General features: G+C 44.4%; 4 protein-coding genes across 7 annotated transcripts; 2 read left to right on the forward strand and 2 right to left on the reverse strand.

The window, feature by feature from the left end:
* Positions 1-55: 55 nt before the first annotated feature.
* kbtbd4 (kelch repeat and BTB (POZ) domain containing 4) lies at positions 56-3883 on the reverse strand. 2 transcript variants are annotated; one of them, XM_067234817.1, is made up of 5 exons: positions 3850-3883; positions 3071-3552; positions 2778-2919; positions 2528-2634; positions 56-2277 (listed from the first exon to the last, which is right to left on the reverse strand). In XM_067234817.1, the coding sequence occupies exons 2-5, from the start codon at positions 3530-3532 to the stop codon at positions 1417-1419; spliced, it is 1572 nt and encodes a 523-aa protein (XP_067090918.1). In that variant the 5' UTR covers positions 3533-3552; positions 3850-3883; the 3' UTR covers positions 56-1416. The 2 variants fall into 2 exon arrangements, with proteins under 2 accessions (XP_067090918.1, XP_067090917.1); XM_067234816.1 differs by lacking the exon at positions 3850-3883 and adding an exon at positions 3710-3814.
* A 349-nt stretch (positions 3884-4232) lies between these two features.
* Positions 4233-5187, forward strand: LOC136942071 (protein FAM180B). Its single transcript, XM_067234834.1, has 3 exons — positions 4233-4303; positions 4483-4569; positions 4669-5187. The coding sequence occupies exons 1-3, from the start codon at positions 4238-4240 to the stop codon at positions 5002-5004; spliced, it is 489 nt and encodes a 162-aa protein (XP_067090935.1). The 5' UTR covers positions 4233-4237; the 3' UTR covers positions 5005-5187.
* Position 5188: 1 nt separating this feature from the next.
* Positions 5189-8253, reverse strand: ddb2 (damage-specific DNA binding protein 2). 2 transcript variants are annotated; one of them, XM_067234818.1, is made up of 11 exons: positions 8120-8253; positions 7840-7968; positions 7641-7756; positions 7347-7538; positions 7065-7231; positions 6791-6890; positions 6419-6596; positions 6121-6266; positions 5852-6007; positions 5723-5768; positions 5189-5624 (listed from the first exon to the last, which is right to left on the reverse strand). In XM_067234818.1, the coding sequence occupies exons 2-11, from the start codon at positions 7961-7963 to the stop codon at positions 5368-5370; spliced, it is 1482 nt and encodes a 493-aa protein (XP_067090919.1). In that variant the 5' UTR covers positions 7964-7968; positions 8120-8253; the 3' UTR covers positions 5189-5367. The 2 variants fall into 2 exon arrangements, with proteins under 2 accessions (XP_067090919.1, XP_067090920.1); XM_067234819.1 differs by having other exon boundaries at positions 5469-5644.
* A 207-nt stretch (positions 8254-8460) lies between these two features.
* kif23 (kinesin family member 23) lies at positions 8461-16414 on the forward strand. Of its 2 annotated transcripts, XM_067234676.1 has the most exons (22): positions 8461-8564; positions 8797-8863; positions 8995-9123; positions 9211-9316; positions 9436-9572; positions 9671-9783; positions 10029-10199; positions 10782-10894; positions 11005-11126; positions 11245-11347; positions 11429-11508; positions 11787-11906; positions 12032-12191; positions 12454-12612; positions 12704-12870; positions 12967-13140; positions 13514-13699; positions 14646-14879; positions 14980-15068; positions 15535-15616; positions 15705-15775; positions 15865-16414. In XM_067234676.1, the coding sequence occupies exons 1-22, from the start codon at positions 8551-8553 to the stop codon at positions 15878-15880; spliced, it is 2613 nt and encodes an 870-aa protein (XP_067090777.1). In that variant the 5' UTR covers positions 8461-8550; the 3' UTR covers positions 15881-16414. The 2 variants fall into 2 exon arrangements, with proteins under 2 accessions (XP_067090777.1, XP_067090778.1); XM_067234677.1 differs by lacking the exons at positions 14980-15068; positions 15535-15616; positions 15705-15775; positions 15865-16414 and having other exon boundaries at positions 14606-14724.
* The last annotated feature ends 8107 nt before the right edge of the window (positions 16415-24521 follow it).

Raw genomic sequence — 24521 nt, forward strand, 5'->3', positions numbered from 1 at the left:
ACCCCAGCGAAGGAATTCTCAGTGCCCCTGTGTCCACCCCCCCCCTTCCCAGAGCTGGCGCTAGAGCAGATGGCCTTGTCACTCTGGACCATGTGTCCCTGTAGGAATCTTGCTATACCCTTTGAAAAGTCCTAAGGTCACTGCATATCTTACACATCTACCCTCACACAAATGCACAAGACAAACACCAAACCCTGGAGTAAAAATGCAAAACTCTTTAGAAGGTGTTTTTTTTTTTTCGTTTTTTTTTGTGTATACTACAAAATCCTAAAGAATCTGACCTAAGTCTGTCACAAGGGTCGGTGTGCCCTGAGAAGGTCCCATAAACAAGAGTTATTTCACAACATTGGCAATCTGCGAGTCCATCACTGCTTGTAGTGGCTGGCTATTCTAGTTGGCTGGCACATATGTGCCGCCCACAACCCCCACCTCTCACCTTAGCGTCAGCATCTGAAGCTCAGAATAGTTCACAAAGTTAGACATGTTACTGGGCTTAGGTTTCACCTCCGCAGCCTCCTGAAAAACATCAATGGGATCGCAGCACTGGCCTCCCTAGTGGGGCTGTGTCTCCCCCCGTACCCCTTTACCCTCTACTGGGATACAAATAGGTGCTTTTTATCGCCTTGCCATTCCCAAGGTGGGACACCTTTCCCAGGTTATAGGTCACGTCTATGTCACTGCATCATAACCCCTTGTTTTAATGCAAAGCATCATCTGGGAACAATACTAATTTGGTATTAATGTGGAGTTAATATTAAACATGGTCAACATCCAAAATGATCCAGACAGGCTTTACACTAGGCTCGTAATGAAGCACGCAAAACAATTTTAAACTAAGATACAGCTGGTAGTCCTTCGTGTGTGAATTATAACACCCAGCATCAACATACAGTACCAGTCAAAAGTTTGGACACGTGTCCAAACTTTTGACTGGTACTGTATATTCAAAATGTACAATAATACTGAGTTATTTCATGCACAAATACAGCAAGAAAATGTATAGATACAAAGAGCAGCAAAACAATCTAAAGCATGACAATGTACAATAACAATATAGCTTTTCGGTAAGACAACCTACACACTGCTGTGAGAACTTACCGGAACAAACACGGGTGAAGCAATAATAACACGGGCGAAGATTGGATCTTCTGGATCTTCCACAGTAAGGATGCTGTGTATTGTAGACAATGGTTGAAATATATGATTGGGTGGCAAACTAAAACCGTCCGTGCATTATACAAAACAAAACCACCCGCCTGTGACTTGTTCAGAAAAAGGAACTACAGCATCATAAAAACATTTACAGGCACAAATCAACAAGTCTCACAATGTGGTCAAAATGAGTCCATCCTTGAACCTTCCAATTCCATCGTCTCGAATGATTTCAAACAGTGAGTCGGCGTCCGGGGAAAGAGTTTAGGCCAACACAAACTGCCAGTTGGTCAGGAGGATTTTAATGCCACTGATAACAGAGACGACAGAGGTGGCAGGGTTGAACTTCAATGTGGCGGCGTCGCCTTTTTTACACTTGTCCCTGAAAACGTAGATGCAGCCGTTACAGCTGGCCACCTTCCAGAGGGACGGCACACAGCTCCACATCTCCGGGAAGCGCAGACGGGTGAAACTATCCAGCAAGGGGTTGTAGCAGACCAGGGAATCCCCCTCGGCCACGATGAAGATCACGTCCATGTGGGTGGCGGCGTGCATGCAGCCCGCGAACGGGAGAACGTAGGGCTTGATCCGGCACTTCTGATTGGCCGTGTCAAAGCACTGGATGAGGCGGGAGGGCTTGGTGAAGAAGTCCATGTCGTTCTCCTCCCCCCCCAGCAGGTAGATGGTACCTCCCAGGTTGACCCCGGCAGCCCCTGACACAGCTGTGTCCAGCTGGCTGGTCTCTGTCCACATGTTGTCTTTGACAGTGTAGAAGATGACGGCGTTGGACAGGGTGTCCTGGAGGGTCTTGCCCCCCAGGGAGTACACGGCGTCCTCGCTCAGGACAGACACCATGGTGTGATGGAGGCGGTCTCTGGGCAGAGGGGCGCAGCGCTCCCAGTCCATGGTGTGCATGTTACACTTCCACATGCGGCGAGGGATGGAGCCGCCCACCACGTAGAGATCTCCTCCGTGCTTACAGGCTGCGGTGATCTGGTGACACAAGCTGTTCTGACCGCTCACGCTGACGGTGTCGTCCTCGTCACAGTGGAGCGACACAGCCAGGGAGTGCGTCCGGGCCTCCTCCTTCCCGATCAAGTAGATGTGGACCTTCTCACCGATTTCCTGTGGAGACCGAAAAATATTTGTTTCCATTTGTGCTGCAAAAACTGTGTGTGCATGCGTCACAGGTGTCATTGCGCTGTTCGAGAGTATCGTTGACGTACTGCTGTTTAAATTGGCGTTTCTGTAAGGATGTCGTAGCGTTTAAAGGTCACAGGACCTGAGTTCGAAACCCGGTGTGGGGAAGAACAGTAGGAAGCATTACTGACGGGCGTCGCAGCTACCCCTGTAACAAAACTAATCACAAACATACCTTAAGGTTCTCCTTGAGCAGACCGGAAAACTCCTCTCTCTCTACCTTGTTGTGGTTAATCCAAGAATCAATGGCCACTGTTGGATTCTGGGAGCTAAGAACACCATCTGCAGTGGAGAAGCAGTGAGAAAATACTCGAGAGAGAAGATGCCACTGCTTATATTCACTTCACCGCACAATCATTCCTATTCATATACACAGTGACTGTGTGTTTAAACAAACAGCCAAGAAAAGCCCTGAAAAGCCATACCTTTGACAATATCCAGGAGCAGGCCGAGGGGAAGATTGAGGAATTCATCCGTCTGATGCAGCTGAACCAGGTGAATTTTAGCACAGTGTTTAGCAGCTGTGTACAGTTCCTGATCGCTGTGTCTGTCTGCCAGCCACATCACCTGAGAGGAAGTAAAAGTAACAAAACACAATTAACTTGTGGACGTTACATGATGTCAGTCTTTTGTATTCAGAGCTCAAGTGGCACGTACAAATTAATGGCCTCAGGTATTAGCATTTGCTCTGCTGGTCCATAACATGTAAACATGTTACCTGGAGACAGTTCTTGACCTCCACTGTGCGTGACAGGAAGCGGGAGCATTCTTCAAAAAGAGCGGTCAGCTGGTACATGTCTGCCATCTCGTAGGTGTCCTGCAGGTCCTCAACCATCAGTTTGATGGTACCATGGTAGATGTAGTCCACCAGCAACTGAAAGACCTTTGCGCTCACATCCTTCAGTTCTATACAGCGGTTATGTGACTCTTTTAGGTTAGAGGTAAACATGGATCGGAAGAAGCTGCTCTGGGCTGAGAGCACCAGGCGATGCAGGTTGAACTCTTTTCCATCAACGTTGATGGTGACATCGGCAAACAGGCCATCCTCCAGGCAGAGGTCCATGATGCTCTTCACAACGCGGCTGGAGTGGGAGCGGTCAGTGAAAGTGTATCCCAGGAAATAGTTTTCTTCTCCTTCAGAGCCACGTGCACCGAGCCCCCCCTCTTCACTGGACTCCATTTCATCTGTTAGTTACCTGTCTGGAAAGCAAAATACATGTGAATCATGAGAACTTTGTGATACAAGAGTGCAATCGATTTGTTGTTGTAAGAACTGGCCTAATCTCATTGATATAATTCCGTTGAACAAGGTTATGAAACTATTAACCTAAAATGTTACAGTACTGTTAACGCTAACCTATCAATACTGCATGGTTGCAATCGGGCAGAGAGAATCTATTTTGAGGCGGCCGGTTTATGCGACTCTTCGTTGCATAGCCGGTTTGTGACCATGTGAAACTACATGAGTTTTGTAAACAAAACTACTGAAGAAATTACCTTTCAACTATATTTTCATGCGATCGGTCACGTCAGACTGTTCTCCGGAAGTAAACAAACTTTTTCATTGGCTAACAGTCAGAGGATATACAATCTTGAATTTGTGCTACTGCCACCATGTGGTTAAGGTACACTACTGCATAATACTTGGATAACTCTTTGGATCACTTTCATTATAGTCGAAAGAGGTAAGCAGCAAATAGAAAAAAAGGATCCTCTTGGCACTAAAAGTACCGATACACACAAATCAGCCAACTGGCCCGTGTACTTTTTCCAAGTTGGAAAATTGTATGGTATTTCAGCGTTCACTGTCTGATCTTTTTCAGAAGTAGTTTAGGTGAACCTCGAGATAGAAGTAATGCGCCACAGATATAAGTATAAGAAAAGAATGGCAACAAAACTGCAGTTTGGAATCCTCATCCATATGCTTTTGGGGCTATTTACAGGCAAGTTAAATTATACTGTAGTAAAGTTTAATTACCTGAATGCCATGCTATGAGACCGAAGTGGAAATACAGTGCTTGCATGTGATACTTTACATTCATTATGCATGTTGATTGGTATCTGTACTGTCTGCTCTCTAAAGTGAACACCAAGCCTATAATGCATGAATACCAAAGTCCAAATACATCTTTCACAGAGGAAGCAGCTGCTCAGCATGGTGGGCTTGCTTCTCATGGATTTAAATCTACCATTGAGGACACAAACCTGATGTTTGAGGTACTACATATTAACACATTCTAAAATATATATTCAAAGACAAAGCTAATTTAATCTACACCCAAGCACTGATGAACTGATCTTCCCCTGAATATGCAGCTTTTGTTAGGTGGATTGGAGATTGACCAGGATAGCAACATCAGGTTGCTTGACCAGGAGATGGCATCTATGAGACAAGGACGAGCATTCCTGGCCTTGGTGAATGACAACGTACCCAAAACCCTGCTTTCCATGGAACAGTTGCTGGACACACTTGAAGGTCAGAAGAAGCCACTCCCTACAGCCAGCTTCCAGAGCCTGGTCATGGGAATGATCTACACAGCTCATCAGACCAAGCAGCAGGAGAGGGAAGATAAGCAGCAAGCTTGGGGCAGTGTGCTGTTTCGCCTTGCTAATGTTACAGTCAATGCTCTACGCAGACGGGATCATTCATAGAATCTTTTACATTTATTTGCTTTCATTCATGGGCTGTAAGCCAGTTAAACAACTTTGATAATATATTAAAAATAGTTTTGGGATCCCTCTCTAGTCAAATGAATAATGAAAACTATATATGGTTTGTAATTAGTAGATGAGTAGCATGATTAATACAAAACAACACTTGATAGGTACCAGACTCAAGCAAGCATAAAGATGTTTATTGAAATATATAAAAGTGTAAAAAAAAAACTGAAAAAATAAGTACTTTAATACAAAAAAAATAAAATAAAAACGTACATACAACAGTTATAGAGGTTTGAGTGACCCATCATGACTATTTTAGCATGGTCTAGTTTTTCTATTTGTTTGCCATTTAGATCACTTCTTTTTGCCTTTCTGTGTCTTGCCATTCTCCAATGGCTTGGACTTGGTCTTGGCCCCTGGTGACTCCAGGGACGCCAGTTTTTTCTTCAGCTTTGCATCCTCAGCTACTCCTCTCCTCTCTCTGCTGAAACGCTGCAGACGAGTCCTGGGCTGGCCTCTGAAGCGTCCTCCATCACCTCCCGCCTGCTCCTGTGGATCTTCCTGCTCCCTGCCAAGCATGTTGTTAGAAGTCCACATCAGGATGTTGACTCCTGCAATTGAAAAAAGACAACTTTATTACATTAACATTATTTCAAAATCTGTAATAATCAAGCTCTCCCGTTCACTCATTTCCACAATGAGAACTCACCCATTCCAGATCCTAAAACATCTCCCATCGGATTGAATTTATTGACCTAGACAAAACAGATTTCCAGATTTGAACATGTTTGTTTTTTCTTGAACCTCCAAAAACAACGACCCTTCCAAAACTACTTACAGATATGATGCCAGGAGCACTGGCATCATGCAGCTGGCACACACGCTGTGCAGAGTTGGCATCATAGATGTCTATGGTCCTCATGTCACCAGTACACACATTATCATCAGGATACCGACCAGCCACTATGAGGTCATACATGGGGTGCCAGGTGGCCTGAAGACCAAAAGACAATGTAAAGACTCAAGTCAAGGAGAAATGCATCAAATGCATACTTCCCTTGTTACACATACAGTAGACATGAGGATTAATACAGAATGATCACCCACCTTAATGGGTGTAAGGTGCTGAAACTGTCTGTGTGGGTGTTGAATGATTTGTTGAGGGCTTGACCAGTCAGCGGAGGAATACACTCTGATTTGGTCATACTGGTCTGTGGTTAGCAGCTTAGAGCAATCCAAAGGGTTGAAACAGGCTGTGTTCCAGGAACAAAAACACATGTTCCAAATACATCAATTAGGAAGCACATATCTTTCAAATAGGTCAAACAGAGCCCTTTGACACATTTGTTGTTAAAAGAACAGGCAAGTCCAACCACAAACAATAACTGATGCAGTTAAAAATTACCTGAGTTGACTGCTTTGTCATGAGGCATATTATGGAGAAAGCTGCTCTTATCTTTGATGTTACGCAGATCCCATAGCTTGACTGTGTGATCGACAGATGCTGTTGCCAACAACCAATCACACCGAGGGTTAAATTCTGCATGTGTCACTTTTGCCTTGTGCAACTTCTCACTGAAGATCTGTTGGGGAAAATACAAAATATATATAAATGATATGCAATGTAAGCTAACTGCTGTTGTGTTACAATAAAAAAGAAAAACATTATGATATACTATAAGCATATGTTACAGTATAGAAAGATGTATGTATATTGTTTGCTGAATAATAATTTTTAAAATTATGCTGGAAGAAACATCCAAGTTCAAACCCAAACCTTATGGCCGTCAATGCCCAGCAATTGGACATTTCCCATATTGTCCCCTGTCACAAGCATCTGTCTGCTCACTGACACATCCACACAGCAGTACCAAAAACTGGAGGGAAAAAAATAACCATACAAGAGTATTACCGAAAGTAAAATGTGCAAATCATACCCCAAAAAAAGGAACAAGCAATGTTCATAACTACATCCGAAAAGTCTAGAATTTCATGGAACATTGGATTACATGCTATACTGCCACATTCATTCCCTCAGCATGCATACTCACCAAAGACTATGGTGGCCGTGACCACAGTCTGGGGTTGTGGACAGAGTGGTGGTCTGATGGCCCTCAAAGCTCTGGACGGCCAGTGAGCCGTCTCCAGAGACAGTGTAGATTTTTGACAGGTCGGTCGGACAAAACTTGATCCCACCTATGAAATCCCCGGCTCCTTTCTGCGAATACGAATACAAATGCAATGCAACAAATAGGTAACATTAACTGTACTGTTAGTATTGGGTACAGTATACACACATATAGATGATTGGAAATGACAACTTCCATTCTCACCCCTTGAATGAAGCTCATCTTGTTGGCCCTATTGTAGTCCCACAAGACTATGTCTCCACCCTTGGATCCAATGGCCAGTGAGGTGGTATGGGTCGGATGCCATTCAATGCAAGTGATGCGGCGGTTGAATAGGGATGTAGTGCGATGGAGTTTATATGTGGCAAGAGAGCGAAGAAAAGGTTGCTGGAGACACTGGAGTAACAAAACAAAAATATTTACATTTTAGCAGCTGGGCTGTGTCAAGTGTGTTATGGGAATCTAATGCAAAAACACTTGCTTTGAAAATGCCCACACCTGTCTCATTTGTGAATGAAAACTTTGGCCCAGACTACATTTGTAGATAAAATGCAAGATACTTTCGCGTCCATTTCTGTTATGAATTCGAGTGAATATCCGAGGCTGGTTGGTACCTGAAAAGGACAGAAATTAGTTATAAAAGCATTACACAATGCATCCGATGTAACGTTATATCCCAAAATGTGACCAGACAGACATGTTTTGAATGATGTGCTCCCTTCCATCGTATCCTGCAACTTTTTGGAGGTCGTTCGCCCAGAAGTTTTCCCATTTTGTTTTTTTGACTTGGCTGCATCCACGACTGCCTTGGCCTTTGCCATTTGACCTGTGAATCACAAGATAGTCTAGTTACTGACAAACCTTTCTGCAAAACTCGTAATGCACTTTGATTTGACACTAGCTAACTAGTTAGCTAGCGGTATTATACAACAAAATAATCTTAGTCTAGACAACAAACAACAGTGACATCCACTTACCGTATTGGACGCAATTAGTTAGCAAGTGTTGGATTTCAGTCTTACGCTCCGTTTTTTTATTATGTCTGGCTGGCTATAATAGCTTCATTTCCACGTGCATGAATACACAAATCATGAAATGCATGAAACACAAATCTACCTCTAGACAAAAATGGTCCACGTGACAAATGTTTTGTAACGTTCTGTTAGGCTACAGCTTGACAGTAGGTGTCAGCATCGCCGTCTGTACGCAGATGTGGCTTTTATTTTGAAAGGTGTGGTTGGACCGGAACAGGAAAAAAATATAGACTCGATGGCGCTTTCTTTGTTCTGATTGGCCCATTTGAAAAATCCGTTGTCCTCGAGACCGGAGGGAAAGTTCGAACTTGGAACTGAGGAGAAGGATCTCAGAAAACAAGAGTTGAAATAATAACAAACAACAACAATTCACCATGATAAGACCTACGTGAGTACTCATTCAAAAAAGACAATTGTAGATGTACACTATTTGTAATTAACTGATACATTTGTTACATTAGCTTACTAAGTAAATGGCTACCTGACGGCTGGAGTGGAGAGAAGTAGCTCTAGCTAGCTGACTACAGTAGGTTGTTAGCTCTAGCTATCTACTGTACTCCAGCCGGACTCGTTAGACACCAGTGTAGCTAACAGTGTTGTTACGTCTTGTTATTTTTAAGTAAGGGCAAAACCCCACGTAGACCTGCTCCCAAGAAGCCACCCAGCAACCAGAAAGACCCGGTTGGGGTGAGTATCTAACAGTATTGTAACCAACGTTAGGGTACTACTGCAGCTTTATACAGTATACTGTACTGTAGGTAGCTACTGTAGCTAAGCTACGTAGCTCTATCTTATTCATTATCTTTGATTCTCGTCAGGTGTACTGCCGTGTACGACCCCTGGGTGTAGAAGATGAGGAATGTTGTATCGAAGTTATCAGCAACACCACCATTCAGTTGCATGCTCCTGATGGGCTAAAAGCCAACAGGAATGGGGAGTTCAAAGAGGTAATTGTGAAATACCACCACAATCTTTCTTTCACAGGATTTCAGCATTGTCCAAAGTACTTATTTGACATTAAATTTCCTTTACAGACACAGTATTCTTTTAAGAAGGTGTTTGGAATTAGCACATCCCAGATGGAATTGTTTGAGGATGTTGCCAAACCTCTTGTGGATGACCTCATTCATAGTAAAAATGGTGAGAACAGGAGAGACTGGTTTTGTTTGATATTCCCAGGTTAACCCATAAGTACGCAGAAAGATTTTCTCATCCTGTGTTTTGTAATGCTAAATTGTTTCCTTTTTTTGTATTGGCAGGCCTATTGTTTACTTATGGTGTCACAGGAAGTGGGAAGACTTTTACAATGACTGGTTCTCCAGGGCAGGGTGGTCTTCTCCCTCGGTCTCTTGACATGATCTTCAACAGCATAGGTCCATACCAGGCCAAGAGATTTGTAAGACACTCATTTCGGCTTGATTTTAGCCTTGCATCAAATTTTCATCTACCGGTTGTTGTCTCAGTTGTAAGTAACAGTCGATTGTGTATGTCAAGGTTTTCAAGACGGATGACAAGAATGGTATGGAGGTCCAAACTCAGGTTGACGCTCTGCTTGAAAGGCAAAGGAGAGAAAACCAGTCATCTGTTCCCAAAACCCCCTCCTCCAAGTATGTTTCAGTCCCACTTTCAGTTATTTCAAATAAATAAATAATAATATGCTAAGCTAGTATTAAAGGGATAGTTCACCCCAAATCCAAAAATACAAATTTTTCCTGTTATCATTTATCAGTCCAGATTGACAATGTATAACATTAGCTAGCAGTGAGCAAGATAGGTTTCAAATGTCTTCCTCGTAGTCTGACATTGCTAGCTTGTGGAGCTTTCGTGATTGGCTTTGTTGTAATGTTTGTAGACAAAGGCTGGATCCGGAGTTCGCCGACATGATCAATCCAGAGGAGGCCTGCAAAGCTGAAGGTGTTGATGAGGATAGCAGCTACAGTGTGTTTGTGTCCTACATTGAGATCTACAATAACTACATCTATGATCTTCTGGAAGAAGCTCCATTTGAGCCAATCAGACCAAAGTAAGCTCAAGAAAATCAAACCAGTTACAAATGCAAACATTTCCTAATGTGTTCACTGTGTACATTAATGGATAATATATTATGAACGGATTCCCAACAGTTTGTACTTCATCCTCTTAATGTATCACAATCTGGTTTTATTTTAACTAAGAAGCCACTGTTCATGCAGGATAGCCTACTGACTGATATTCTGTGGAACTTTGTTTGGAGTCACTGTAGAGTAGGTTGCAGATCAAATGTTTGTGTTCCTTTGCTAGGTGGAATGGTGGAGGCACTCCTCTGAGGCAGAACACTGAGTTCATGTGCGTGGCCAGTGAGAGTAGCTTAAATAAGCACATTGTCTTACAGTTGCATTTGGCTGTTGTATAGTTGACTAGTTCTGTTAGATGCTTTTATGTGCTTTGTATTGGCACAGCTATTTAATGCTTTGTTTGCGTTGTCATGGTTATCTAATAGCATTTTGTGTCCGGAATGCATTCACCCAACACTAACAGAAATGGTCCTTGCTGTAATTGTATGCTCTCTTTCATTGTCATCGTTGCACTTTATTTCACTACTTACTTGTGTATTATGCGTCTGTAGACCTCCGCAATCCAAAATCCTCAGAGAGGACCAGAACCATAACATGTATGTGGCCGGATGCACAGAGGTTGAGGTGAAGTCCACAGAGGAAGCGTTTGAGGTTTTCTGGAGAGGTAAGCCTTGTTAAAATCTACAAATCAACCAGTACATCAGACGTTACCTCTCTTGTTTTTTTTTAACTGATCGTCAGTTTGCTAAACACTTTTAAACGTGTTTGTTGCAGGCCAAAAGAAAAGGAGGATTGCCAACACTCAGCTAAACAGAGAATCCAGTCGTTCCCACAGTGTGTTCATCATCAAACTAGCACAGGCCCCCCTGGATGCAGACGGAGATAACATCCTGCAGGTCAGACTAATCTATGACCCACAGCCAAATCTCAAGGGTACTGCACTTCAATGGGTGAAAAACTCAAGTTTATTTATGAGATGTGTAAAGTTGTATATGTTTGACTGTTGGTTGTTAGGATAAGAGCCAGGTGAATGTGAGCCAGCTGTGTCTGGTGGACCTGGCAGGTAGCGAGCGCACCAGCAGGACTCGGGCCGAGGGCAGCCGCCTGAGAGAAGCAGGTCTGGGAGCTCTAGACTGTCACCTCTGTAGGGTCACCTTCCACCTGGAGCTAAGGCTTTAACAACAATCTGTGATTGCAGGTAACATCAACCAGTCCTTGATGACTCTGAGGACTTGTATTGAGGTTCTCAGGGAGAACCAGATGTGTGGCACAAACAAGGTAGGTTTTTACATTTTGACATTTTACAGTAAGTACAGGGACATTTCCCCGAGGCAAGTAGCGTGAAGTGCCTTGCCTAAGGACACAACATCATATTGCACGGCTGGGAACCAGCAACCTTCTGATTAATTGCCTGTTTCCCTAACCGCTCAGCCATCTGACCCCTGTTTTTAATCATTGTTCTATTTTGTTGTTCTTGCCCTTTTGTACCTTCTGGCCGGTACAAATGTGCAATAAAATGGAAAAAAAGTGCAATAAACGTTCTCTACCTTTTACAGATGGTTCCCTATAGAGATTCAAAAGTGACACACCTGTTCAAGAACTACTTTGATGGAGAGGGAAAAGTCCGGATGGTGGTCTGTGTCAATCCCAAAGCTGATGACTATGAGGAAACCATGGTATGTCAGCTTGTTTGGGTTTTTAATGACAGTGTAAATCAAAAACCATTCACCATCAGTCGAAGGCCATGAGAAAGGCTCTCCCCGGTGCTATACTCATGAAAAACCGTTTTTTGCGTTTGCAGCTGGTGATGCGGTTCGCCGAGATGACCCAGGAAGTGGAGGTGGCGCGGCCGGTGGACAGACCCATCTGTGGCTTTGCTGCCGGGCGGCGCCAAAAGAACCAGGCCTTTAAGGACGAGCTCTCCCGGCGCCTGGAGGAGAGGGGCGGCCCTGTAGACGGAGGTGACTTGTCTTGTCTGCGCCACAACAGAGACAAACCCAGAGCCTTTATACAACATCAATGATCAGGGGGTTGATCATTGGGGCTGGCACCAGCAGTTTAATATCAGACATTCTCCTTTCATACGAGTTGTCCTCGTCACAATGTACTCGTATTGTGTTTTTTCTCTACTTTGGTACCAGATGGAAATGTCATACATGTTAATGGCTGGTCATTTGAGATGCATGTATCCTCTGTCATCTTTGACTTCCTGTTCCTCTGAAGCTCCCTCTGTGATGAACGAGCTGCTGCAGAGCTTCCCCCCGCTGCCCGCCTGCGAGCTGCTGGACCCCCACGATGACGTCACCCTGCCCAGGATCATCCAGGTGCTGGAACAGAGGCATCGGATCAGGGACAGGATGACCGAGGAGTACCACAAAGCCGGTGAGACTGGGCCTCCTAGTTCAAGCCTCGCCTGTTGCCCTGGGTCGGACTTCAGTGGGTCATACCTTTTTTAACCCTTGTTCTGTTCCAGCCAAAATGATGAAGTCCATGCTGCAGGAGTTGGACAGCAACCTCGTCACCAAAGAGAACTTCATCCACGATCAGAGGGGCAAACTGGGAGAGAAAGACAAAATCATCCAGAACCAGAAGGCTGAGATGGAGCGTCTGGAGAAGAAGGCCAAGATGCTGGAGTACAAGGTAAAGACATCCCCCAAGTCCAGTTAGTCAACCTCTGGACTGTTATAGTGTACTGCAACTGACATGGCCGTAATGCTCCTGTGTGTGTGTGTCCAGATCGACATCCTTCAGAAGACCACCAACATTTACGAGGAGGACAAGCGCTCGCTGCAGCAGGAGCTGGAGAGCCGTGAGCAGAAGTTCCTGAGGGAGCTGTCTGAGAAGAAGCGCATGGAGGCCCGCATGCAGGGCATGGTGTCAGACACCAAGCAGAAATGGGAGAAGGAATGCGTGAGTGGCCCTTTTACGAACTGTACAGACACGCACACGGGTGGTGGCTACCATGTAGAGACATTGTCACCTGACCATGTAGAGACAGAAATGACATGCCGTCGTGTAAATAAGATAAATAACAGAAGGCCATTTAGTTTGTTTAATAAAAGAGCAAGCTATAGACCTGTTTTATAGGAATGGTAACATTAAATGACTTATTTTGTGATCTTGTGCTATATATATATACAATTTATTTTTTATTTTGATTAACTTGACCTTCCAGGGGGGGGCGCCCCCCTAATATACTGGTAGGGGAAACACTGCATGCACAACCTTCACCCCCGCATGAGGGTGTGTGGGTCTTAACGCCAGGGTCTGGTCTGTGCAACAGGAGAGGCGTGTGAACGCCAAGCAGCTGGAGATGCAGAACAAGCTGTGGGTGAAGGATGAGAAACTGAAGCAGCTCAAGGCCATCGTGACCGAGAGCAAGTCTGAGAGACCTGAGGCGCCCCAGCGGCCCTCCCGGGAGAAGGACCGACTTCCTGCCAAGAGATCTGCGTCGCCCTCCCCTGTTCCTGTACGTTACGCCGACATGCGCTTCTAGAGCCAGCTGTCCTTCCTCCTTCACTAACCTACTGACCCGCTTCTTAGGACCGGATAACTTATAGCATGGTGTTTTTTTGTTGTATTTCTATCCTGTCGAACCAGTGTCTAAAACGGAATGCTACTGCCTCTAATATTGACTAATGCCTCCATAGAAAATTCACCTCATTGCTCTTTACCCATAGCCAGTCTTGTGGTTAATGTTTGTGTACATGCTGCGATGTGTGACTAACTGGGTGTTGTGTGCAGTTTCTGTACTCTGCTCCTCAGCCGTGCCCCCCCAGCCAGGCCCCTGTGTACTACCCCTCCCAGCTCAGGCCAGGGCCCTCCTCCCCCACTCCTAGCGCTAGCTCCCTGTCTGTAGCCTCCTGCATCTCAGACTGGGAGCTGAGGGCCTCCCAGGACAGCTTCGGGCAGGATAGCCACTCCCCCTTTGCCCCAGACCCAGCCTATCAGACTAGAGGTCTAGACCAGGTCCAGGCCGCCAGGCTGGACAGGAGAAGAGGCAGGTGCTGGGTCAGGGAGGCAGAGGCCCGCCCCCAGCCATGTGACCTAGACGTAGGCGAGGAAGCGTACAGGGTCAGTGAAGCTGGAGGTGGTAACGATGCGCGAGGAATCATACAAACATCTCAGGGTGACCTAAGGTCTTGTATTGTTCTAGTGGAGTTTTCAAATGTGGGTTTGAATGGCTGTAAGGGAAAATGCTTTAAAATATATTTCCCCTTGTATATGTTCTTGTTTTTTTGCACTTTAGACATAAATAAATGGATTTTCTTACTAACAACATGATCCTCTTCAATAACACTTGACTGATCATGGATTGTATCCTATCTGTTTCGAACGGGCCTTGCGTGGATCTGATTGGTCACCAGCCACACAGACCCCCCTCTGACTTGTCGCCGACTCCTCCTTTTGAGCAGACCGCGGCGCCGGTGCGTCCGCTGCACAGGCGCTCCCACTCTGCTGGAGGGGAGAGGTGGGTGGACCACAAGCCCTCCTCCAACGTGGAGCTGGACACGGTTATGCAGCCCACCCTCCACAACGCCATCACGGTGTCCACCCCCAGCGAGAAGGCCCTGTCCAAGTGTGACAAGTACGTGCTGACTCACCAGGAAGTGGCGTCCGATGGAGAAATCCAGACCAAGCTGATCAAGGTACCCCCGCAGACTCGCTTGACACACACACACACCACGCACCGATAGTCTTTTCTGGAGGGTGTCTGATTTTGGGGGGGTGTTATTTATTTTCATTCAGGGCGAGGTGTTCAAAACCAGAGGCGGAGGACAAGCAGTCCAGTTCACTGACATTGAAACTCTGAAACAGGAACTCCCCTCTGGCCCCAGGTAGGTGTTTATCTAACCTGGTGTCCACTACACCAGGTTAGCTTAAGTCTGCACTCCTCACAACCAGGCTTGGTTCCCCTCTTCAAATGGCCAAAAAAAAAAGTTTTATATTTGAGTTTTTATTTAAATGTGGGGTTTGAATGAAGGACAGGATCCTCTCCACTCCCACCCCCCAATATGTGCAAGAGAACACAATGTCTGAGAGGGTCAAAGCAGCAAACCACACGGTCTGTGCATCAGGTCACATGGTCTGTGCGTCAGGTCACATGGTCTGTGTGTCAGGTCACATGGTCTGTGCGTCAGGTCACATGGTCTGTGCGTCAGGTCACATGGTCTGTGTGTCAGGTCACATGGTCTGTGCGTCAGGTCACATGGTCTGTGCGTCAGGTCTCCTGAGATGCGTTCACCGTTGCTCACTCTGTTATCATCCACCTTTAAACGGAGGACTGTTTGTGTCTCCATGCAGTCGCAAGAGGAGGTCGTCTGAGGGCAAACCTGCCCAGGAGAATGAGCATGCGGAGGGAGACTGGACGGATGTGGAGACCAGGGTCAGCCTGGGTGTACATGTGGGGTTTAAGACCTTAGGTTAATCCAGCTGTTCTCACACTGTCCCCCTCCCTCTCTCTCTTCCCCCAGTGCTCTGTCGCTCTGGAGATGAGAGCCGGGTCGAACATGGGGCCAGGATACCAGCACCACGGGTATCCTAAGTGAGTTCTACCTTGTTACTTGTTACTTAAAAGTGTTTTTTGAAGTTGATGTTTGATTGGGTTTTCTAATAAATTCATTTGTATTGCAGGCGCAGGAAGCCTTAAACAGCCTGGCCAAGTTTCTGCAACACACTCCATGCCTGACTTCCCACGTGCAATACCACACATTTAACTTTGAAATATTGCTGTAGTATCACTATTTAAACAATTTTCTATGCTTTTATATAAAAATGTATATATTGTTCACTGAGACTATTTTGTCAAATGTTTTATAGTTTGGTGTGGTCACAAAAGTGTTAATGTATCATGATTCAGCCAAAGTCTTGTTAAGTTGTATTGCCCAGTGACAAACAAAACGTTTTTCATTTGTATACTTGTGTGTAATTTTAGGGTTGGCAACCTAACATGGTTGCATGGCACATAAGTAGAGTTGAAGGGAGGTCAATAAGATGACCCCTTTGTTTTAGTGTGTTATTATATTCTCCTTGTGTCAAAATTCATGTTCAGGTTCACTTTTTGAATCAGCAGGTGTTTCTTTTTTACATTGAATCTTCCCACATGAACAGAGAAAATCTTAAGAGCTGAGCTGCACAGCCTTTACTGTACTCTACTGTAGGAATTCAATAAATTCCTTTTGTATCACCAGTTTTAGTTGTCATTATACATTTGCTCAATTAACTTTGAACATAAGGTGGCAGCAATGTACTATAATTGGTATCAATAGGGTTCCCGCAGTCTTAAAAAGTCTACAATTCTGAACTTTAAATTTAAGGCCTTAAAACGTATTGGAAACGGCCAGATTTTCATTTGCGGTCTTAAAATTAATTTAGTCAGGTGTAAAAAAGGTTTCTCCCTCGTTCATTTCCAGAAACGCTGGCCGCAGAAATTTATTACAAAGTAGCAAAACAGTATTGAGTCGTAGCCTACAAAGTGGAGCTCTAGAGTCCAGGGTTTGAATTAGAGGGGGTTGACCCCTCTAATTAAGACTTGGACTCCCCAGAATTTCAATCTTTATGGTCTTAAAATGTCTTAAAAAGGTCTTAAATTTGACTAACTGAAACCTGCAGGAACCCTGTATCAACTAATATTGTAATGTTGAAAGAGGAACACACCTTGAAGCTCAGAGGACCAGATCAACTGTCAACATCCGATGCATTTATTCTGCAACGAGAGAAACCATCAGTATTTCAACTCAACAGCTTCTCCCTCTGATGCACGCAGAAATATTTGTGTAAGAAATTGTAGATTAATAAGCCCTTCATTTCACATTCAGTAAAGTTTCTCTTTTCCGCCCGTTTTTTTAGTTGCCTTTCTCGTCAAGAATCATTCATTGTTCAGAATGGAGAAAATATTGCGAAACCTGACAAATGATGTGCGTTTCAACAACCCACTGTGTTGCAGTGTCCAGTGCAGCATCACCAGCTCAGAACTGGAGCCCTACACCCCTCTTTATCATCACAACTCACGTTAGCCATCGTAGCACCACGGCTCGAGGCCATCCAATCAGTGATCAGCAGTAACCAGACTTCCACTCATTCATTCAGGCTTGAGCAGAGAGTTAAAATCTCATCCACCACCAGTCTGGCTCTGTTTCAATTTGAGAGCACTGGTGAGTGACTAACACAGAAGCTCTTGGAAAGGGTCAAGGGGCTAGAGCAGCAAGCTGCCATTAAACTCACTCCTGTGTGATATTGAGTGCTCTGGGTTTTGACTGGTTTCTCCTACTCACGCCCAGGCCTCTCCAAGCCGGGCAGATCTGGAGCTGTGTTGTGATTGCTTTTTCACAGGATCATCATTTCACAAGTGATGGAACATCGTGATGGCGTTTTTGAACCTCTTCATACCTGCATATCATACTAACATCCTGCCATTTCTGTTGGATGAATTGGACGCCCAAAACAGGTGCACAATTTTTGTGTATAGTGCATATACTATTCTGTCATAACGACTGGCTAAAAGCAGAGATGGTTATACAAAGTGGAAGTTTCAGTAACAGGTACATTAATAAACATGGATTAAATGTAATTACTATGAGTTTATTGTCTGCTAAAACTCAACCAGTGGGCACTCAATCACTGTAAACATTGCATAAGCACAGCTTTAGGTCCTTCCAAAAACGTCTCAATATGTCAAAACTGTGACGGTCTGACAGCCTGAAGTGTCAGTCAATCACCATCCAGCCCATCTCCCTGCCTTCTGGAAATGAACCAGGGTATGTGGGCTTCTCTCCAAAGCTTTTTCCCATCTGGCTCCTCTGCCTTAATGCATACTAGCGTGCTGAGTGAATGCAGGTCTGAGCTGAATCTTAAAGGATAAGGCCAGACGAGCGTCTCTCACCCCTCCTGGTGTGGTTGTGACGAGGAAATGGGTCAAGGAATCACGGACAGGAAGTGAGTCCCCAGGTGAACTCTGTGTGGATGTGATTGGCTGCGACCATGAAGCTCAGGTCGTTCCTGTCAGCCACAGACGCAGAGGAAGAACGGTAGCCCGGCAACTCTTTCTCACAGCTGTCTCACAGGTGTTGTTTTGTTCTCACGATTTTGTATTTCCAACCAGAAGAGGGCAGCATGTTTCAGTGTATGAGATACTTCAACAATACTGCTTCTGCATATAATTTTTTCATGCTACCAAGTGGCTTATAATATGTCTACCATGTATTTGTTGTGGTTTATGTGATGGTGTTCAATACATGGTATTTCACATGTATGAAACTAAATTTTTCAAGTCAGTTTCTCCCCGATCAGATACAAAGAATCCACTTACCTGGTGAGCTGTCACTGCATAGATAACTGCCTTAATATCCTTGGATGTTATTCTGATTAGTCCTATCAGTTGAATGAATGGACAAAAGCAATTCGTGCCATGTGTAATTTTCACAGAAAATATTGGAAGTCATTGTTGTGTACACTCATTATAGCCAGAGTGGGCAGGATTGTGTTTTCTCCCCTGGTTTTTGTTCCTGGCAGCCGTCTAAGTGTTTGCAGCTGTCAGTTGTGTTCTTTCTCTAAGCTCATTGTATGTGGCTTGGCCACACTTTAACTGGCGGTGTCCTCACTGTGGTGACAGTACGCCATGACGGATTTCCACCGACTCCCTTTCACTGCAACCACAATGTGTCGCTCGTGGAAACACCCAAGTCCCTTTTTACAAGTGGTTGATCTCATCCAGTTACTGTTGTGGCAGACCTTGGCTTTGTGTGCAGTTGGCTCGTTGTTCTAGTGGTGCTCTGAGACGGTTGCAGAATGCAGGGAAGCAGGGACATATCCAGATCATACTGTGCTGTAAAGATTATAATCGCAGAAACAATTCTAATCAAAACATGACCACTGCTCTTTTAAAATATTTGGACTCGACCATGTGTTGTACAGTACAAATTCTGTTATGTTATGATAGTGAGACTATCTTCAATAACCTGCAGTATACTCAGACCAATAAACAAAGTGATAGCAACTGTTATTTTAACCTTCTGGACATTGGCATTTGTCCGGATATAACACAGGATGAGATAGCAGAACCCTCCGTGCTTTGAAGCCACACAAGCTTTCATATGCAAACAAGCAAAACCAACAGTGGAACCTCAAACTTTTAGAATTAACTAAATCTGGGTTGGCATTTAAAGTGGGTGAAATGGCCCCACGTGATTTTCATAAGTACATAAAGCTTAGCTTGCTCACTACACACACAGACACACACATTCACAAACAAAGCCGACTGTGCACACAGTCTATCAATAGTTTATCTTGAAATAGTCTTGTGTTGGCACTTTTCACTCATTAAAGCACAGTTGTCTTTGTACATTGTACTTTGTAAACAGTAGGCAGTCAGTCCAGGGTTACAGGAAGGGGTTATGTAATTTTATGATTTGAATGGTTAACCTTGTTTCTTTCTAGTTACTTTTTGAATGAAGATGAAAAGCTTCTATTCCACAGAACCAGTTGAATTAAGGGTGGATATTAAGATTGAATCATTCAGATTTTTTTTTACAAATGACATGAATATTATTAAATACATGAACTAATCCTGTTATTCAAAGGTGATGGATTGTAAGCAAACAAGATCATAGTTTTAGACCAGGCAGTGTAATAAACAGTTCTACACTTCCATTTGAATCCTATCAGTCCTATGTTCATACTGGAGCCATACTCTAGCCATGATTTATGACTGGTTTGATTTGCATTGAGCATTACCTATGAAGCGCATATCTGCATCAGCTTTATTGACTGCTAATGACCCGACACAGGGCTGATAAACTGAAGACAGAATTCAAATGAGGCTCAACCTTCCTCCGAGGCTGGTTTAAGCAAACACCATGGCAGCTGGCAGAGAAATCATTGTGACTAATGGTCTCAGTGTGAGACAGAAGCAAGACTGTGGGAGGCTGTTCTACTCTGTTAGCAGCCGACTTTGTTTATCTTTCTTCAGACTACAGTGTGACGATGTGATTCCGCTGGTGGCTGTATTTGTTTGCTTTGCCTTGTTGTCAATGTGCCACAACACCACCAATAATCACTTAATAGGCAGTCGTTTCCTAGCATACGGTTGAGACAACAATGTAATGACAACATGTTTCAATTCCTTAGAAGAAATTCCAGAGTTGACCTGCTTGCACATTGTCGGTCATGTGTAGGTGTGGCTGCTACTCATGTCTTTAGGACATGCTAGTCTGCTGCTTGAACACGTCTCACCGTTAGGCTTCTCAGTAATGCTACCATGGTCATAGTTAATAGATGCTCTGGGACGTTACCAAGAAAGACAAATGTCATTTTGTCTTTCGCTTCATCCATATTTATTGTTTCACCTTGGTGATATTTCACAGTCTCCCCAGTATCCCCCTCCCTCCCACTCCTCAGCATGACCAATGTGCACATCAAAGAGTGAGTGGAGGCTGCAGCATTCTTTGAAGCGTGTTTGTGAAGCTGGATTTGCTGAGCTAACATGGTCTACAGAACCCCCCCTTGAATCCGTTTGTTTGGCTAGCATCCTCATTGTTTGCTGAGGACCTGAGCAGATTCTAATGGAGAACTAGGTAGGCCTCTTCCTGGTCTTCCTTCTGTCTTTGAGCAGTTTAACGTATCAGTAGTGCCAATGCGTTTACTCATCTGACATATGCTTCACTGCGTGCCAGCGCAAATATTTATCTAATATTAAATTGGCTGGAACATTTGGAGGCGGTAAAAACCCAGGAAATGTTTTCTCAACATAACACAAGGACAAAATAACATGGGGCCATGTTGTGCCGTGCCAAACACCAAATAAGTAGGGTAATAAATGAATAAAGGGAGATAGGGTGTGAAGATAACAAACAGTGAAACTATTGTTAATGGGTTACTTTGTGTCATGTTGTTCTGAGAACACGGGGACAAGAGTTTCCAGCGGTGATTACATTCTACACATAAAACACTGGCCGTGTCCCTGGAAAGTCATTAACTATTTACACAAGCACTTTCCATCTACAAAATAGCAACTGTGCGTTTGAGACAGTGGGCTGACAGAGTGTGGGGGAGGGGAGGGGCAAAGAGGGTGAAGTACACATAATGATCTCGCAGTCAGCATTGTTGTATTGTTTTGCATCACTCCACACTCATACAAAGTCTTGACCTGCGCATGCAGGATGTATTTCATTCAAAGGGGATCATAAAATCTTGAAAATGGCCATCTCCTTGAAAGTATCGAACGCTTTCCAAGTTGAATGGATAAACACTGTGCATCTGTTAATCGCACGGTGAAGCTGGAGAAGGGGTTTCGACCCGTCAGTGAGCTCTAGACTGTTTCAAATTTAAATGGGAATTATATTATTCCACTCCCCTTCCTTCTCACTCTCTCCCTCTCTCTGTCTCTCTCTCCCTCTCTCTTTATACATATGGATGGTTAATTTAGCCTACACGAGTCAGTGAATACATAACTTAGAGACATTCAAAACACAGCGAGGGCCCACAGGGATGGAATGAGACCACAAATGCAGAGGACGTTGCTGCAGTAACCCCTCCATGTGTTTAGCATCCAAACTACCTCTCTGCAAGTCGGCTTGAATGACGTGCAGCTAACATGACCTCAGTGTGAACTCAATGCACCAACTTTACAGGGTGAATGATCCTAAAACTGCCCCACAGACCAAGATGTTAAATAGCGTGACCTGAATAAATAAATAAACACCTCACAAGTGCTTGTTGTGATGCCTTGGTCGTAAAAAAAAAAAGTCCTAGCTTGACTACGAGAGCAGTGTGGAGACTTGTGTTCTGTCTGCCTGACGCCTACCTTCATCCTACTGAAGCTGTCAGTCCTCCCCTCCTGTTCTGCTTTTCATTAGCACCATACCTTCAGCATGGACAGGTCCATGGCTGTTATCTCAATGATGTTCTAATGCTAGTCAAACAGCGCTGTGTTTGACTCAATAGAGGCCGTGTTAGTCAGGAGAGTCAATATTAGCTGAGCACACAGAGCTGGTCTGGAGGAAGGAGAGGAAGGGGCGGGGGGCGGGGGGGGGGGGGGGGGGGGTTACAGATGCTGTGTGGGGAGCCACATTTATAGTGTGCTCTGTTGGTGAACCTTGACCAGTCTGCTCAGCAACAATAATAAAGATGATAGGAGATAGCAGACTCTTGCTCGCTGTTGCCTTAGGAGCTTCCTTGTTTGACAAGAGTGACATTTCTTTTATTGTCAGCCTTTTTATGTGAATGTTGTTGTTGGACTTGAAGTTCGGCTATTCTCTCTCTCTCTTTTCTTCTCTCGCCCAGACGTGCCCTGCCTCATCTCCAGGCCCTGCAGGACTTGTTCAAATGCTATTGTGCAAACTTCGGGTTTCAAGGGAAGGTTGCATTCCAGACAAACATTCCTGAAGAACTAGGCACTTCTATTTGTGGTCAGCTTCTTTTCAACCTACAAAATAGCTGAAAATATCCACACCTTAGTTGACATCATAACAACGCAATCGCTCATGCACACAAACAATACGTCTGTGTTTTTTCATTCACTGAACCGAGTGAAAACAGATTAGTTACGAGATTGAAAAAGAGGAGTAAATTGGTTGATCAGGTTGTGATCGTTCAGGAGAAATAGAATTTCAACCAAAGGAGGAAGTAGCCCACCGCCTCATCTGACAGTCTGAAGGGAAACGCCAAGATGGGAGTCAGGTGGCTGAGCAGTGAGGGAGTCGGACTAGTAATCCGAAGGTTGCCAGTTCGATTCCCGGTCATGCCAACTGACGTTGTGTCCTTGGGCAAGGCACTTCACCCTACTTGCCTCGGGGAAATGTCCCTGTACTTACTGTAAGTCGCTCTGGATAAGCGCGTCTGCTAAATGACTAAATGTAAATGTAAGATTAAGGGATCAGTTGGCGGAGTCTTGTTTGCTTAAGGCTCGGTCTGGCCTGTTGAATCCATATGTTGCCCTTGGAAGCCACCAGAGATATTGACTGTCTGTGCATCTGCAAAACACAGATGCATTAGAACATACCGCCATCGGGGTTAATTTATCGTGTGGGAAAGGTGGGTACATTTGTTTCTGTGATTTACTTACTACAATGATAATGCATTCCGTGGACTACTTTCAAGGTACTACGCAGATTAGTTTGCGTAGTAAATCACACATCTACAATGCTTGATTAAGACAACAGGTTTACAAGCTCTACCAGGGATGAACAAACCAAAGAGGACAGGAACACTTTGAGGTCACCGCAAAACATAAACTGAAACCTTCTAGTCAGCACAACAGAATACCTCTGATGCTACAACATACTCATCCCATTCACATCTGCTGACAGGTGAAAAAGCAGCATTAGCTAATGCACTACTTAAAGACCATAATCGCTCTTTCCCCTACTGTTAATGAACGCTAATTAGAAGTCTGGAGCATTTTTTTTTTCTGGGTGTGTGCTGCTTCTCCTTTAATGTGTTGTATTGTTCCTGTTCTTGTTCCAGCTCAGTGCTGCTGTGGCGGCTTTTAAAGCCAGATTATCCATCCATCTTTAGCATGTATTGCCAGCTAAAAACCCACTAATAGCTGAGCCACAAAATTGCATATTTTCTTGATGTTTTTTTGTCGTGCTGTTCTCGAGCTGGTAAATGTGTGCGCTGAAGTGGTTGAACAGACAAGCTTAGAAACTGCCAGTGCCGCTGAAGTATGTGAAGCCATCCTTTCTTTAACCTTATTCAGTGGCCTCTCCCCTACCACAAACACCACTTCCTCTGGGGAACAGCCTGCGCTTCACCTGCATGGGAACTAGTTGGCTGCCTCTACAACCCGCCTCTCCCAAAGCCTGAGTCAACATGCATAGTTTTAGTCACATAAGCTTCCCTTTTCACTGTACCCCAAATACAACACAATAAGAACTTGATTTAATATGTCTTGTTATTGTATATCTAGGGCAGAAACCTAAAACATAGTATTGACCAGCTAGATCCTGCTAAGACGTTCTTTGTCAAGCCTATTTTCAGAATGATAGACAGTAATAGTGTAGTCTCAATCAGTCGAATGGGCTTTGTAATAGTAAGGTTAAGATTGGTTAGGTTTGTTACAGTGAGGTCAAGGTTCACTGTTATTCACTGTTAGCAGTGTTACCTGTGTGTCCATGTGTTACTTCTCTAAAATCAGACCTTTCCCTCCAATAATCCCAAGCAAGTAATTTCAAGACCAGATAGACCATTCCTCCAAATTGCTGTCACCCTTCTAACGAGATCCTCAATGAAAGCATTGTGGAGCTGTATTGGTTGGTGCCTTGAAGGTCATACTTCCAATTCTGCCAATTATC

Source organism: Osmerus mordax, chromosome 4 (genome assembly GCF_038355195.1).
Source record: "Osmerus mordax isolate fOsmMor3 chromosome 4, fOsmMor3.pri, whole genome shotgun sequence".
NCBI lineage: Eukaryota > Metazoa > Chordata > Actinopteri > Osmeriformes > Osmeridae > Osmerus > Osmerus mordax.

Excerpts from the sequence above, each read along its gene's own strand:
- kbtbd4 (XM_067234817.1), bottom strand. The coding sequence starts at position 3,532 with ATGGAGTCCAGTGAAGAGGGGGGGCTCGGTGCACGTGGCTCTGAAGGA. Across the intron at positions 2,635-2,777 it reads GCTCCTGGATATTGTCAAAG|ATGGTGTTCTTAGCTCCCAG; the intron begins GTATGGCTTTTC and ends TCTCCACTGCAG. Across the intron at positions 2,278-2,527 it reads TGCTCAAGGAGAACCTTAAG|GAAATCGGTGAGAAGGTCCA; the intron begins GTATGTTTGTGA and ends CGGTCTCCACAG.
- LOC136942071 (XM_067234834.1), top strand. The coding sequence starts at position 4,238 with ATGGCAACAAAACTGCAGTTTGGAATCCTCATCCATATGCTTTTGGGG. Across the intron at positions 4,304-4,482 it reads GGCTATTTACAGGCAAGTTA|TTCACAGAGGAAGCAGCTGC; the intron begins AATTATACTGTA and ends CCAAATACATCT. Across the intron at positions 4,570-4,668 it reads ACACAAACCTGATGTTTGAG|CTTTTGTTAGGTGGATTGGA; the intron begins GTACTACATATT and ends CTGAATATGCAG.
- ddb2 (XM_067234818.1), bottom strand. The coding sequence starts at position 7,963 with ATGGCAAAGGCCAAGGCAGTCGTGGATGCAGCCAAGTCAAAAAAACAA. Across the intron at positions 6,267-6,418 it reads TGACAAAGCAGTCAACTCAG|CCTGTTTCAACCCTTTGGAT; the intron begins GTAATTTTTAAC and ends CCTGGAACACAG. Across the intron at positions 6,008-6,120 it reads AGCACCTTACACCCATTAAG|GCCACCTGGCACCCCATGTA; the intron begins GTGGGTGATCAT and ends TTTGGTCTTCAG.
- kif23 (XM_067234676.1), top strand. Across the intron at positions 9,317-9,435 it reads CCTCATTCATAGTAAAAATG|GCCTATTGTTTACTTATGGT; the intron begins GTGAGAACAGGA and ends TTGTATTGGCAG. Across the intron at positions 10,895-11,004 it reads GTTTGAGGTTTTCTGGAGAG|GCCAAAAGAAAAGGAGGATT; the intron begins GTAAGCCTTGTT and ends TGTTTGTTGCAG.